Below are 14,787 nucleotides of genomic sequence, written 5' to 3'. Positions count from 1 at the left end.
GAGGCAACAATAGGACCCCAGATCCTGTTTTACTATTTTGCATAAAAATAAATAATCCATTATCAGCCTCTCCAGTGGAAGAATGAACAGTCGCTCACCAACCTCATATGAAGTGACAGGATTAGTAGATGCCCCTTTTCCAAACTACACCGGCTGTTGCATATCAGATGGGAAACCGCTGGAAATGAGAGCATTCCCCAGCTACAACGTAGAATTCAGGGGATGCATTCAGTGCCTCTAAATTCCACATAGGCAATGGCCTCATTACTCAAGGATTAAGATCAAAGCTTTTAAGTTGTTGACCAAGATCACAACTAATTATGGCACTTCTGACAATCACAAGTGCATATGGAATATCTTTAGCAAGAAGGGTTTCTATTATTGCTACTGCTACCTTGTGAAATGAGCTTTTTTACAAGATGGTATCCCCATTCTTTTGTGAATAAGCTACTCCACTTGCAGCAGGGTAGCTGCTGCTACCAAAACCAACGAACAGAATCTACACAACAGGGAAGGAAAATAGTGACTACCTTTTTAATACAAAACAGACAAATTACTGGCTGAATGATACAAGACAAATCAAGGCTGGGAAAGATTTATCCCAGATTGTAGAAAATTGCCATTATTTTATACATAGGGAAAAGGATATACCAGGATGAGTTTTTACATAAGAAGGTGTTAAGTTTAAAACAGTTTCATTATTTGCAGAAAAGTGTGTGCCGAACTGGCATGCTTTCCAGTAGCAGCCAATACTGGGGCACAGAACACTAAGTGGTGGTGTTTCACCAAGACCACCTTCTGAACCCTGTCTAAAACTAAAGAATAAAGGGGAGGGCAGAGTTCCTCCCACAGTCAACAGCACAAGGGAGACCTTGTGAGAATGCAAACCAGACGTAACCCCAGCTTTAGTACTTTACCTGTAAGTGGCAGGTTGCTGTTGCTGCTGGTTTCTTTTTTGGGATTTGGGGGGCAAATAAATAGCAGTGCTGTGCTCCAAGGGCTGGCGTCACCCCTGGACTAGCAGGGGTTCTGGGAGTCAGATCTTCTGCCTCGTGGCTCACCAGCACATCTCCCTGCCTGGAAGCTGATTGCTGTCAGAGCCTGGCACTCCTGTCCTTCAGGCCACGCCACTCCAGCTGCCCACTTCTTAATTTTCAGCAAAGATACTCCATAATGTGAACTCCCACTAAGTTATTCATTGATGTTAAGGCTCATCCATTTCAACTATATATTTATCACTCAGCCTGGTCACATAACCATTCAGCTGGGTTTTATTTCTCTCGCACATTTGCTTCATCCTCATGTTTTAACAATTACCTTTAAGACACCCAAAAAGTCTTAGAAAGTAAAGTGTTCTTCGTAAAAACAGGAATTCTGACTAGAATGGTGGAGACTCAGAAAGCACAAAATATGGACTAACAAACTAGATAAAAAGAAATATATTCTTCTGTCAGAAAAAATGTATGCACATTGTACTGAAGTAAGAAAAAAAGCCCCCTGTAACAGTAGTTACGAGGGATCACGTCTGAAGCAGTAAAAAGAATCATCAGTTCTCCACCTTCAATTTCAAGCTGCCTCTTAGCTTCCAAAAATCTGTTAAATTTAGATGAATGTTCCTAAAGCAGATTAGAAAGCACATTTTAAAAAAAAGTCTACTAATTTAACTGAAAGAGACTCCAGGTACAGGTGACATGAAGAGAGTTAACATGTGAAAGAGAACTCACAGTTCCAGAGGGATGCTCTTTCCTTTTAATAGTTGGGTTATCTCAGTTGTTTTTGTTACCCATCAAGGCTAAACTGCTTTGTCATAAAAGAATGCATATAGTTTTTTGGTAATGTTTCGTAACTTGCATTATTATTCAAAGAATAATTACAGGTCAGTGTAGCAATCTTGGCCTGAAAATATAATTAAGTGTATTGAGACAGAGAAATCACATGTTCAAAAGCTACATTCCTTCTTGAACTTTACTTTGTAAAGACTGATCCTATCTTCCTTTGTTATGTTATAATTGAAGTAGTTGGTATGGCATCAGAAAAACAGGCAGCTTGAAAGACAGTTTAGTGAAATCCCTCACAGAGACTTCTTGGAGGAGGAAAAAACAACCAACCAACCATACTCATGTTATTGCTCATCTATTGCCTTAACTAAAGTTGATACTTGCCACCTAAACTAGGTTTGTTAAATTTTCTCATATAAGAATCTTTCTGCGTAAGAACTTCATACATTTCCTATCCATGCACAGCTAGAACTTGGCAAGCGTGCCTTCATTGCACCTCCATGAATGCAACTTCCTTTCCACCAGTCCTGACAAATGCAGTTTTGCCTTGCTCATATCCCTTTGACACTCATCTCGGCCATTAATTGCTGAGATCAGCCCTCCTGAGTTCTTCGATTTGTCTCGTGCTTGGGAGGAGGTCCCACGAGTTCAGGCAGAATCCGTTGCACAGCATTAGCAAAAAGCCTTAGGCCGCAAGCTGTGATCTTTCACCCACACACTGCTGAACTTGTACTGAACTCTTACTTGGTTACACGAGGGGAGGCCCCAAAAGCTTGTAAATTAGAAAGGTAAGACAGCCACATCCACCAGCAGAAGCTGCCTCCTCGAGAAAAGAAAAAGAACAGCCCACCTGGGGACACTGAAAGGGTCCAGCGAGGAACAGGGAGACCTCAGACCCAAATACTGCTATTGGACCAAACCGCCTCGCGAGGGGTGTAATTGCCCAGGGATTCTTTTGTTCGGGGTCCCTCTCCGGAGGCGCCCAGCTCGAGCTGTTCTGCACCGCTGTACCACCTAACAAATTCATCTGGCATACGTCATGTCGGGAGATTCTGCTTCGGGAGACCTAGGGTCGGGCCTGAGGGAAGGGGACGCGCCCGGGAGGGAGTGTGCGCGTGCACGAGGAGTCGAAAGGGGCACCCGTCAGCCCACTGGAGTCACCCGCTGCGAAGGGACTCCGGTCCGGGCAGTTAATGTCTCGGGTGGTGCGTGTGCGACTCCTGCATCAGTGTGCGAGTGCTGGGGCAGCGGCTTCTCCCTTAACACCCAAAGCAAACTTTCCTCAAGCGTCTTTGTAACACTCTGCCTCGAGGCCGTCCTCTTTTGATTTGTCACCATAAACCTAAATATTTATGAGGGAAAAATCCCACTATTAAATTCTTCACCTGTTACATCAAATGCGATTGCTGTGAACACATACAAGTCAGCAGTATTATCCTGAACATGACTTCTGCCAAGGTTGTAAACAAGAGTCATCAAGTTCTACAGAGTAAAAAAACACCAAACAACTGTGGTTAGACTCAATTAAACAGGTTACAGCAAAACCAGTGTCTACAATTATACAGTACATTAATAAAATTCCTAGTGCTTCTTGTATATGAAAACATTTGCATAATTTCCCTTTTGAATCCTAAACTTTACCCAATTGCTTTTTAAAAAGGCCCAGTCCAACACCGTCTCCAAGTGTGGTTCAATAGTGAAATACAGTGCAAATTTATATAGATGAAGAAACCACAGAAACAGGAATTAGTCACTTGCATCCACTAATGATGGTAGTCAAAATCAACAATTAAAATAGATTACATTAGAATTCATCCCATTACAGCTCCTAGGCATTGAATGATGTCAAGCACTCACAATGAAGAACTGCAAAAATATGTTTTTCTTAATATTTCATCTACACTATTCCAAATTGGCCTCAACTTCACCAAAATGCATGATTCAGCCAAGTTTTCATGCCAGAAAATAAAACCCAGCAGATACAGGCAATTCATGCTGGAGATGGTGGGAGAGGGACACATTTAAGTAAAGTCTTAAGAGGTAATGTCCCCTTTACTGCTAATTTGGGAAGCAGTAAGCCAATTTAATGTAAAGATCCTTTGTGATGAAGCAACAGGTTGTCCCCGTGTGACTGGCTTGAGTGAATTTGTAATAACTTAGTTTTTTTTAATTCATCCAAATAAAAGACGTCGCACTTACTATGTGAAATGCTTCCTTACAATATCGCTACTTAGGAAGGCAGATTTTTAGTACTTGAAACGTTATCACTAGACTTCTGTATTGTAAATTCTATCTCCTGTAGCGCCATGACAAATTACTATTGTAGCTAGTTGCTGCAATCAATATTTTCCAGCACTAAGTGCACTGTAAAAAAAAAAAAAAAAAAAAAAAAAAAAAAAAGGCATCCCTGGCACAAAGGAACTTGCAAGCGCTGCTGCTTTTATAGGCAGAGGCCTGCCAACTCCCCCGAAAAGCTCACGAGCGGTGAAAGGGCAGTAGCACCTCGTCCAGATGAACGTGCCCTAGACACGGCCTGCTTTCTGTCTTTGAGCCTCCTACCTGACCTCAAGCTCAAGCAACCTCTGTAGCTGTACAGATAAAATGAGCAATCACCCAGCAAATAAAACAAAGGATTAAAGCATGCTACCTAACTGAAAATTGGGTATGTTTTACCGTTTTGCTTACAGGAATGCACTGCAGCTCTTTAAGGCCTTGGACACGCTCTGGAAGTTGGCATGCGAGCTTAGCTGCCCGAACATTTTACCTCCTGCTAACTAGGGAGATGTCAAGATCCCAAACAAGTAACAAATGCATAAAGGAAATTCCTGACAAACAGGAGTATCGTCTTATAAGCCTTTGCTGTGAAAAGGTACAGATTGTTATTCTCAGTACCTCTGAAGAGAAATTAAACTGAACACTGCACAACACTAGAGGTCATGAATTTTCTCCTCACTTAAGAGCATGAAATGGAAACATGTTAAGACTGATCTCACCAATCATCAGGGACAGAGTGATGCTAATCTGTAGGCAAGCTGAAGTTAGCCTATATAAAAAGCAGTAAGAGTGCATCCCCCACATTAGTCTTAGCCATGTGCACAATATTTTAATCTATATTTAAGAGGGTGTGAAATTCCATGTATATTATGAAATTGTAGCATTTAATATGTTTCTTTTCATGTCTTCCATTTGAAATGGAAATAAAGTATCTGCCACTTAAAAATCACCAACAGATTTAGCAAGTTTGTAAGTTTACAACAACATTTAGCCTAGAGAATAAATACTATTCTACCTAAAGTAACCCAAAACCTGTGATCATGCTCTAAAATAGAACAATGGGTGGTGACATTTGAACTTACTACTAGGTTTCAGGGTTTACAAGGAAGGAGGCAACTGACAACACTGAACCCTGTTGGTTCCCTCTGTTCTTAGCTGTAGGAATTCAGTACAACGATAAAACACACGATCGTATAAAAAAGGTAATTTTAATGATATGTTGGAAGTTTTCAAAACCTGACCGTGCCACCAGAGTACAGTCCACTCCCGCTTTAGATGCGGAACAAATGAAAACACAGCGGCATGAATTCCACTCCACTCTGAACATACCACGCCACGGCTGCAGGAGCTGCTGGGAGACCTGTCTTGTATGCAACAGCTGACAAATGAAGCGCATTTAAGAGAACAAATTTCTTCCAGCTTTGAAGCTCCTCACGTCTGTAAGTTAAGACTTGAACATTGATGTAATTTCAAAATAGTACCTACTAAGAATATGTATTTCCTATAACTTTAAGGATGTTTAACAAGCAGCAATTAAGAGACAAGGGGAAAAAACTCATACAGTAGATTATTTTTTAGTATGACAATAAGAAAGAAATCATTCCTTTGATAACAGCAATTTACCATCTTCAGCTTATTCTTGTCAATACATATCCATTCTGAGGTCATTAAATCTGAATTAACCACCTCATAGATCCCAATGACTTCAAAGGAGTAATTATGGCCAGTCACACAGTAGGAGTTTGAGTCCTTATATTGAATAGAAACTGCAGACAGTATTGAACATCCTTATTAAAAATCATTAGAGGGAGCATGTGGTCTGGCAGGCTGAAGAAACTGGTAACGATCCTTAAAGCCTTCTACTTCTAAGGCATTATCAGTTCCCATGTAGCTGGGTGATGAATGAAAAAATTTGACAGCAGTAGCTCCTACCCAACAGACAAGTAATTTTTGTCAGACCACAGCGCATCGGTCAAATTCGTTGACAGTGTAGAGAGTCTAAGGCTTTGCATGACAGGACAGACCCACCTTTTCAGATCAAGGCGAAGAGACTTCAGCAAGGAAGCAGAATAAAACATGAGGGTTTTTTTTCCTGTAGATAATGTGTTCAGGATATTAGTATCAGTATTCATACTTTCAGTATTCATAGTGTATGAGTGTTTGTGACAACAAACAGAACATCCTCAGGTTTTGGTTCAGTCCAATTTCAATGCATTATGAGAAAAATAAACTCACATCCCACCCCTTCATCTTTTGCCCACTATTCAAGAGAAACCCAGCCACTATCCACTATTTCAAATTACCCTCTGTAAAATCTAACTACTTCATCCTGCAAAGCAAAAGAAAAGACATGCCTTTAGTCTCCATCTTCGTCTCCTGCCTAAGAGAGGGTCACTGGATTTCTACAGGACACAAGGGAGTAACAATAATGTGAGCACTGAAAAGAAAATGAATAAAGAATGGAGTAAATAAATAAGAATGAATGGCAGGGGCAGGGAGGCACAAAAATCAGATAGATTAAGTTAAGGGTGATGGGGCAGGGGGAAGACAGAACAGAACAGGGGTGGCCTAGATGGAAACTCTTCTCCACTGTTTTTCTTTTCTTCTGTGGGGTTGGGGTGAGGGTGTTTGCCTGATCCAAAGCTTGCTACAGCCAGGTAAATAAAAACCTCTTTCAGCAACATTTGATCGTTACCAAAGACAAGATCTCAGTTAAGTGCTGAAACTTATTGTACTCAGCACTTCTAATTATTTTCCTTACTGTTTCTATTGAGCAAAGTGATGAAGGATAAGGAGAAACAGCATAGTGATTCTGAAAGAGCAGATGAAACCAGAGAAAAATAGAAGTTATTTTACTAACAGAAATAACACATGTATAGATCAGGGTATAGAATACACTGAAATAACACGAAAATACAGGAACAATAAGGTAACTGAAGTAGCTTGGAAAGCGTATCCTTTGACTCTCAAGAGTCACACGCTTGAGAAACTACTGAAGAAAACCAGGAAAAAGCCCTCTGGGATATGAACAAGACCAGCTCTATTTTTTCTCACCGCCAGTTGTGCAAATGAAGCCACGCAGCTCAAGTTGTCAACCTAACTCCATTTTCCTTAAAAAGAAAATGACTCAGACCAAAACTTGGTAATCCCAAAGTAAACCAAGATACTTATGAAAAGAACACAAATGGTAACGCTTTTGGCATTGTTTTATTGAACTGAACTTAAAAAAGAAAAACAAACCCAAAACAACTTCCATGAGGCAGAGAAGGATCTCCTGGGCTTATCTGAATATCCTCGTGGATATACTATATAGCAAATTTAGAAGTTATTTCATTTTTGATTTCACATGCTGCATAAGAAATGTCAGTCTTCGAAGAGAAGATCGGTTATCCTCCCAACCAGCACGAGCACGAAGTGTACAACTTGTGCTGCCAAGAGACCAGTTTGAAGAAGCAAGACAATCTAATTTCCAAGTTTCATTCAATCCATAATATTCTTTTTAAGACTAAACTTTACCCAATTGCTTTTTAAAAAGGCCCAGTCCAACACCGTCTCCAAGTGTGGTTCAATAGTGAAATACAGTGCAAATTTATATATTGGAATTGAGATGAGGCTGCTCAGATCCATTTCCCAACCTAGTGATCTTTTTGCAGGAAGTCTTCTGCTACAAAGGGTGACCTCGGTAGGTAGAATAAACTCTGCTGCTTGCTTTTACAGTCAGTGCTATGATTTCACCTACAACCTGTATATGATAATGCCACTGCATTATCAATGTGGCAAATCAGAGTCTCATCTCTCCAAGTTTTACTGCATTAATTCTCATGAAGATGGTACTGCTCTTTTAGTCAGCAACCCCCTTCCCTCTGTGTAATAATTCTGCAGCACTATGAAAGCCAGGAATGAAACTCTCAGATTTGAAGTGCTGGGTGAGTAGCTGCAGCTCCGTATGCAAGATGCACGATGTTAGGAGATCTCTAAGTCTGCACAGAGTGCCACTGCAGAATTTGGACTCAGAAATGCATCCATATGGCTCAGCTTGAAGGGCAGGAGCCAAAACAAACCTGTAAAAACTGTATGTTCAACAAAACTGCAATCCTGCAAGAGTCAAGATCTATTAAAAGTCCTTATTTATGCTGTTGTCCAGCCTTCACAAAAATATTCTAGACTTTTTAGTAACACTGACAAAGGCAGTAATAATTCTTAATTCCTACTACGTATGTGAAAAGGCTGGCTTTTTTCAACAAGAACCAGCATATGCAGCATTTAGAAACTCTTCTACTGACCATAAAAGTAAAATGCTCAGCACAAAAGACCAATAGCTATTTTTCATTTAAACCTACTTTGTTGCACATGAAACGTAAGGATGAAGACATCCCCCCACCCCGTCTTCTTTAATTCTTAATTTCTGTAGAAAGCAACAGGTACTGTCACAAGAGGTGTAATATCAGAGGTAGGTGACTTTCATTTGCCTCTTACAGACCAAGGCAAACACCTGAATTATCCAAAGCTCTGTGCAGGTAAATCATGTTTAGTCCTGTCATTCTTCCCTTGCTAACTGGGACTACTTCTAGATGTAAAGTAGCAAAAGATTCAGTTTCTCAGCTATTTTCCATTATTAGTTTTGATGGCCATCATCTTGTCTGGGATCCAATCACCACTTCAGCGTGATACTCACCCACATGCAACTGAAAAAGGTAACTGTCCTTTACAAATTCTCTACTGGCCAGAACAGCAAAGAATAAATATAGCCTCATCTCAGCTACGTGAAACTAAATGTACAAGAGCTCAAGTGGCTTTTCTAGGGTTATGGTTCAACATCTCTCTCACTGCGGTTTTTTTTCTATGCTTCTAATTTGCATGAGCCAGCTACCTTCTGTATCAATATCAACTTCAATACCAACTGCCTGCCAATATCACATACCCTGAATTTTTCACTGCATAATTGTTTCTTCTTTAAAATTCTCTTTTTTTCTACTACTGTCTTAGTTTAACTTCTTATAAAGTCCCAGTTTTTCTTGCCTGTCGCAGGAGGCACAGAGACACACCACGTTTTGCATCTCTGGAAAGGCCTTACCTAACACAGGAACTTAATGGTTCAAGATTTCATTCTTTTAGCAAATATATTCTAGCCCTCATTCCAATCTACACATAGTTCCTCTCTCTCTTTACTACATCTTCTGTCTTGTTGCAGAAGCTCATCACTGTCCATGAGGTATCCTCCTCACTCGCCTTGTGGTAGCCTTTCTCCACATCTCTCCACGGAGCTTTGTCACAAACAGCTCTGAAAGATGCCGAGACGAAATGCAGCTGGAGCACGAGAGCAGCAATCCTGCCTCCATGACCGCTCTTGCTCCGGCTCCAAAAAATACAGGTCAGCTCCTGTGCTCCCTGGTGCACATAGCACACCTTGCTGCCTGTGTTTGTGTGCATTTTAAGCCTTCTATTTATTGCAAACATTCCTAGGTGCAGTTTGGAAAATATTTTACTAAAATATAGCCTCAACATGCCACTTCTGTTCTGCCCCTCCCTGCCCTTTGAGCAGGCAGGGCAGTGAGGTATGTACTCTCTCTTCGCTGTGTCAAATGCAAATGGCAGCCAATACTTTCTCAAGAGAATATGCAGGCAAGGCAGATTGGAGGGGAACGTACCAGAGGCTCCCGAACCAAAACCCAGCCGATAAACCCAGCATCTGATTCATCAGCTTCAATACTTTGTGATCGTGAAAGCCACCTTTCTCAAAAGTCACAGTGCAAATGCTCTTTCGTCAGGGAAAACGACCATAAAAATATATGGTGTGTTAAAGTAAGTGGGAAGTGACCGACATCCACGTGCATCGCAGCCCTCAGGGAAACCTAAAAAATCAAATGTAATTTCTCCCTTTTTCGTTGCAAACACACACAACATATTCAAACTAAAAACAAACATAAAGAAAAATCTGGAAATAAATATTCCGATATTTTAATGAGCTTATATTTCTTTAATTAAAAAAGGTCAGCAATAATACATGAAAATACACTGTAGGAACTATGAGCTATTTTAAAACTTACCTGAGGCTTCCCTGAGGCTCGTGTTTTTCGCTGCACATGCATTGTACATGCACCCACAGAGACACACACACGTCAGTAAGTACGTTTTGACAGAAAATTAAGAGAAGGTGAGCGCGAAGGCCTCGTCTAAGGAAGTGTTAGGCTTTCAGCTACCTACTTGCAGACCCCCGTCTACAGCACCGAGAAGTCGCCCACTACCATGCCGGGTTAGCGAGAGGCTGATGAGGATCTAGCAGTGAGCGGAGGCGTTGGACAGACCGCGGCTGGGGGTTAGTGTGAGCCCAGCCCCGCTGCCGAGCGGCAGGAGCGAGGGAGGCACGGAAGGGCACTTACTGACGCTGCCACAGACCGCCATGCAGTACTCCTCTGAGTCAAAGTTGTTCCGGTTCCCGCCGCAGCCGCCGTAAAAGAAGGGCGCGCACTTTCCTTCGGCCACGTCAAAGTACCAGCGGGAGATCATCGCGCGGCAGGGACCCGTCTCGGCTTGCTCCGAGCACACCTCTAGTCACAGGAGACCCGGAGGAATCACGTTTAGTGTGAAAATGGTACTGTCTCTGTTTCTTTATTAGGTGCCTCTCAAATGCCCACGCACGCCAGCGAGGAAGGAGATGCACCAAGGAGGTATTTCGGGGAATGGGAAACCCTTCCCTGGAAAAACACCCTGGAGGCAACGAAGGTAAATTCTGAACTGACCAAATTCGTGCCGCTAAGTCTTCTTAGCCTGCCTATACTTCTAAGTTTTTAGCTACCTTGTCCGCACACGCTGAGGGGTGCTGCCCTGAAACAATCTCCAGCACGGTGGCAATGGTACAAGCATTGAGTTTTGTCTGCTTCAAGGCCAGAGGGGTACAACCACCCCCCAGCTCCTGCCTGCGGGACCGGCCTGATGGCCCCAGGCAGACTCCTGCCCAAGCAGCCCACTGCTACCTGTCTGGAAGGGGAACACCTGAAAGCAGAAGGTGCCGCTTTTTTTCTTGCTGGTTTTTAGCTATACATTCCCCTCCCTGCCCCCACTGAGAAGGTGTCCTAGGTTATACAGAAGAAAAACCGAAATAAAAATATTTATAGGTTACAGAGGAAAACAAATTCTCTTCAGACATCTATTTATATATAGTCACTGCTGAAGAATCTCCCTCTTGCAAGCTGCCTGGCACAGGGTCTGTAATTCATAGTTCCAGGGCTCACATATATAAAATTACTGCCATAGCTTTATCCCATCCATGGGAGGAAATCTCATCCCCAGTGAATATATACAGGAAAAAATTAAAATGGTTTGTGTTTGTGTTCATTGTGAGCTGCCACAGTCTCAGCCTACATCCTGCAACACATGAAAACCTGAGGCAAGAACCGAACCACACAAATTAAAGGGAGACAAAGCAAATCCTGCCCGCAATTTGGAATTCAGCCAATTACACATGTAAATGCATAGCCCTTTACCAATAATGTTCCAAACAGGCAAAACCAGTTTTATCTTTCAACGTGCTGCATAAGTCGTTTCAAACCTACATAACGTTAAACACCAACACGCCCCTTCTGCTTTCATCCCACACACTGCATTGGCAGACAAACTGGTACTTTCAACTCGAGGCTTCTAAATTCTCTGGCACCTATCTGAATTTTGTAGAAGGCAGAACCCTAAGGGTTGCAAGGTATGAAGAAGTATCAGCACATTAGCACTGAAAATGCCCCACATGCTCATCACCTCTAAGATTTTGGCTACAAAGAATCCTGCTTTTCAGAGTCTGTCCCGATCCATCACTTCACTCTCCCCAGGAGCACCACTATTTATATTGTCACTGGCAGGCAGTGTATACCTACACTTCCTTAAATATATATTATAGGTATAATTTTACATGTGTGTAACATATTGACATATCGTATCTATGAATAATGTAAAGAATCAATTTTAGGAAACATAAAAGAAACAGATCCAAGTGTATGCAACCATCAAGGGTGTGCTACAAATGCCACAATTCTGTGTCAAGCGATTAGGGGGAAAGGAATAGTGGGGGGGGAGTGAAGGAATACTAGTTTGTTTTTTTTTTACTTCAAGAAAAAACAAAGTAAGTATATTTAATTGTACAACACATTAGTTACAATTAATTGTACGCTACCATATGGTTAATTACAGACCACATTTAGTATACAAGTGTTTCTTCTGATGTATTTTAAAAGCAAATCCAGCCTCACTGTCCAACCATACAGTCAAATCTTCACACAAAGTTAAGTTTGCACAGCCTTGGAAGAGCTGCCACATTGTCAATTAAAAATGAATAGTGACTCTTGATATTAAAGAGACAGGTATAAATCAAGAGAATTTTTGCTGACAGGAGATGTCATTTCAAAAAACACAAAGGTTTCAACAACTCAGTCTTTCTTAGTTAATGTTGACTATGGGCTGACCTCTACCCACACAGTAAGTGCCTTCTAGGTTTCCTCAAAGTATTAGTTCTGCTGTAAAGTCTGGTTTATTTCATTTTGTACTGTTAAGTGTTATCAGGATGGGAATGGTTCCCATATTTAATCTGAAATTTCCTATAGTTACCTCTCACAGAAAGAGCAGCAGAGATTTTTTTTCTGCATGTGCAAAAGCAAAGGTAATTGCCCATCAAATAACTGATGACAGCGATAACAAGGAATTGGCTCTTTGCAAACTGAAGTCATTTATTCACATGAAGATGCACTTGGACAAGCATTCAGGAAACCACAGAGTAATACACTAGAAAGAGCAAGCCTGAAGCACCGCAGCCCAGTGCTGTGGCCAGCAACCTGCCATCTCCCACCAGGCTGGTGGTGACACTGCAGGGCAGTGGAGGGACATCCTTCCCTCCAGCCTGCACAGGTGACCATACTGCTGCTGGCGAGATCTAAATGGAAATTATTTCATCGCAGAGAGAAATGGCCTACTGCGCAAACAGTTTATGACCTAAATAAAGATAAAGAAGAGAGGCAAAATATGCTCTGGGTTACTGTTCTATCATCGCTCTGTTTGAGGGAAGCATGCTGACCATCCAGTCTAGGAAGCTCTTCGCTGCTGTCATCCCTTTCCCAATGTCACCACCACCATCCACCACCGCCTGTTCTCTGTGGAAGGCTCCGAGTAGCATTCCTTCACCCGGCTTCAGGATGAAGGTACATTTTCAAACCAGCTTCAATGCCTGGGAAATTGTCCCATCACTCCTGGTGGTGGGCCAGTTGCTCCTCCCATGCCTCTCTAAATTCCCATCACTTGCCCCTACAGAAAAAAGCCACTACATGTGATCCTCAGCTGCACCACCTCAACTGAGGAGATGGGGAAATGAAGTGCAGGGATGGAAAATTCATCAGGTTTTACTGGGCTATTAATCCAAATATCATTTCCTCTTCCACTGCTACCGAGTGTAGCAATTAATGCCTATGACGGATGAGCTACAGTATTTTCACAGGTATTAGCAGCAGGCAGGCAGCATACACTGCTACATGATTAATCGAAAAATTAAAAACTGTCTTTGCTTCATATATTTATCTTGTTGCTGAAAACTGATTAAAAGATGAGCTACTTTTTGCCACTGTGTAATTCAATTTTACTTGATACCACAAATAATTTGTATTGAGTACAGCATTAATGTGAGATTTGCTTTGTTTAAGGAACTGGCTCACTCTCCCTCTTCCAAAGATACATTTTTTCATTTGGCTCCATGGAACTGGATAACATTAAAGAGGACAAGCCTTTGCCACAGCCCAGGCTCATAAGCAGTCTAAATTCTGTTTTCAGATGCTTACAGTTTTCAAACCACCCTTCTTCAATAAGAAAATTTCTCTCATCTTCTCTGTGCCCTAAACCGAAGATTACAGTTGCCAATACCTTCCTCCTCTGAAACCTTTGAGATGGCAAATTATTTTTGAGATAATCAGGAAAGTATTAATTCAGCTTGCCTCATTCTACGCTTCTTATACTTATTCCAGCCTCTCAATGCAAAAAGAGGTATTTTTAACCAAGCAGGTAGATCATTCCCTGAAGGACAGTGCTGAGGCAAAGCTTTTTGATTTGCTTTTAAATTAATAAGGTGATATACTGAAAACTAATCAGTTACACTAAACATCGGCACTGACTGCATTATTTTTTCTTTGCAAAGCACAGACTGCAGCATCCTAGGAAATACACAGTCTTCAAGTATGTGGACGTTGATTTATAGTGGCTTTACACAAAGTACTTCCATAAACACTCATTTACCAAAATGCTGTAAGGAGAGCTAATTAGAATTTATGTACAAACACTTTAGATACTTTTGATAATCAGTTTTTACAGAGGGAAGTATAAAATACGGTTCTGAATGGCATTTAAAAATTTTTCATTACCATATAAATTGTTTTTTTCTGTTCCTTGAAGAAAACCAATTTTAAATCAAAGTGAAATTATATTTGCCTTTTTTCAGAATCTCAACTCCATGCTTTTTTTTCCACATGGGACTAACACTCTGTGAACACCAACATTTTCAATTGAGGAATCTGAAATAAAACTTAAACGGAGGGGAGGTGGGGGGTGGGGAGTGGACACAGAATTAAAGCAAAATTCATATACTTCTATTGCTGTAAACACCAACGTTACTCAGTATTTTCTTCAGGATTTGAAATTACTTAAATGATTAAGAAAACTAAGCTCATTTAAATGCTGGCACAATCAGTCCCAAACCTTAAACCAGGAAGAG

The 14,787-nt window shown here is 41.3% G+C and overlaps 1 protein-coding gene across 6 annotated transcripts in view; it reads right to left on the bottom strand.

The window, feature by feature from the left end:
* Positions 1 to 14,787, bottom strand: part of APP (amyloid beta (A4) precursor protein) — a 182,739-nt gene that overhangs the window by 76,129 nt on the left and 91,823 nt on the right. For 2 of the 6 annotated variants that reach the window (XM_010297078.1, XM_010297080.1), the window contains exons 6-7: positions 10,429 to 10,600; positions 3,052 to 3,084 (exon numbers count right to left, since the gene is read on the bottom strand). The exons of 2 other annotated variants lie outside the window; for them this stretch is intronic. In XM_010297078.1, the coding sequence (XP_010295380.1) occupies positions 3,052 to 3,084; positions 10,429 to 10,600 (205 nt within the window). The remainder of the gene's footprint in view (positions 1 to 3,051; positions 3,085 to 10,428; positions 10,601 to 14,787) is intronic. 2 more of the 6 variants (XM_010297079.1, XM_010297081.1) reach the window with 1 other exon arrangement.

The sequence above is a fragment of the Phaethon lepturus genome, unplaced genomic scaffold (genome assembly GCF_000687285.1).
Source record: "Phaethon lepturus isolate BGI_N335 unplaced genomic scaffold, ASM68728v1 scaffold8941, whole genome shotgun sequence".
Classification (NCBI taxonomy): Eukaryota; Metazoa; Chordata; class Aves; order Phaethontiformes; family Phaethontidae; genus Phaethon; species Phaethon lepturus.
Note: the sequence above shows the minus strand (reverse complement) of the source record. Positions and strands in the feature narration are given on the sequence as shown.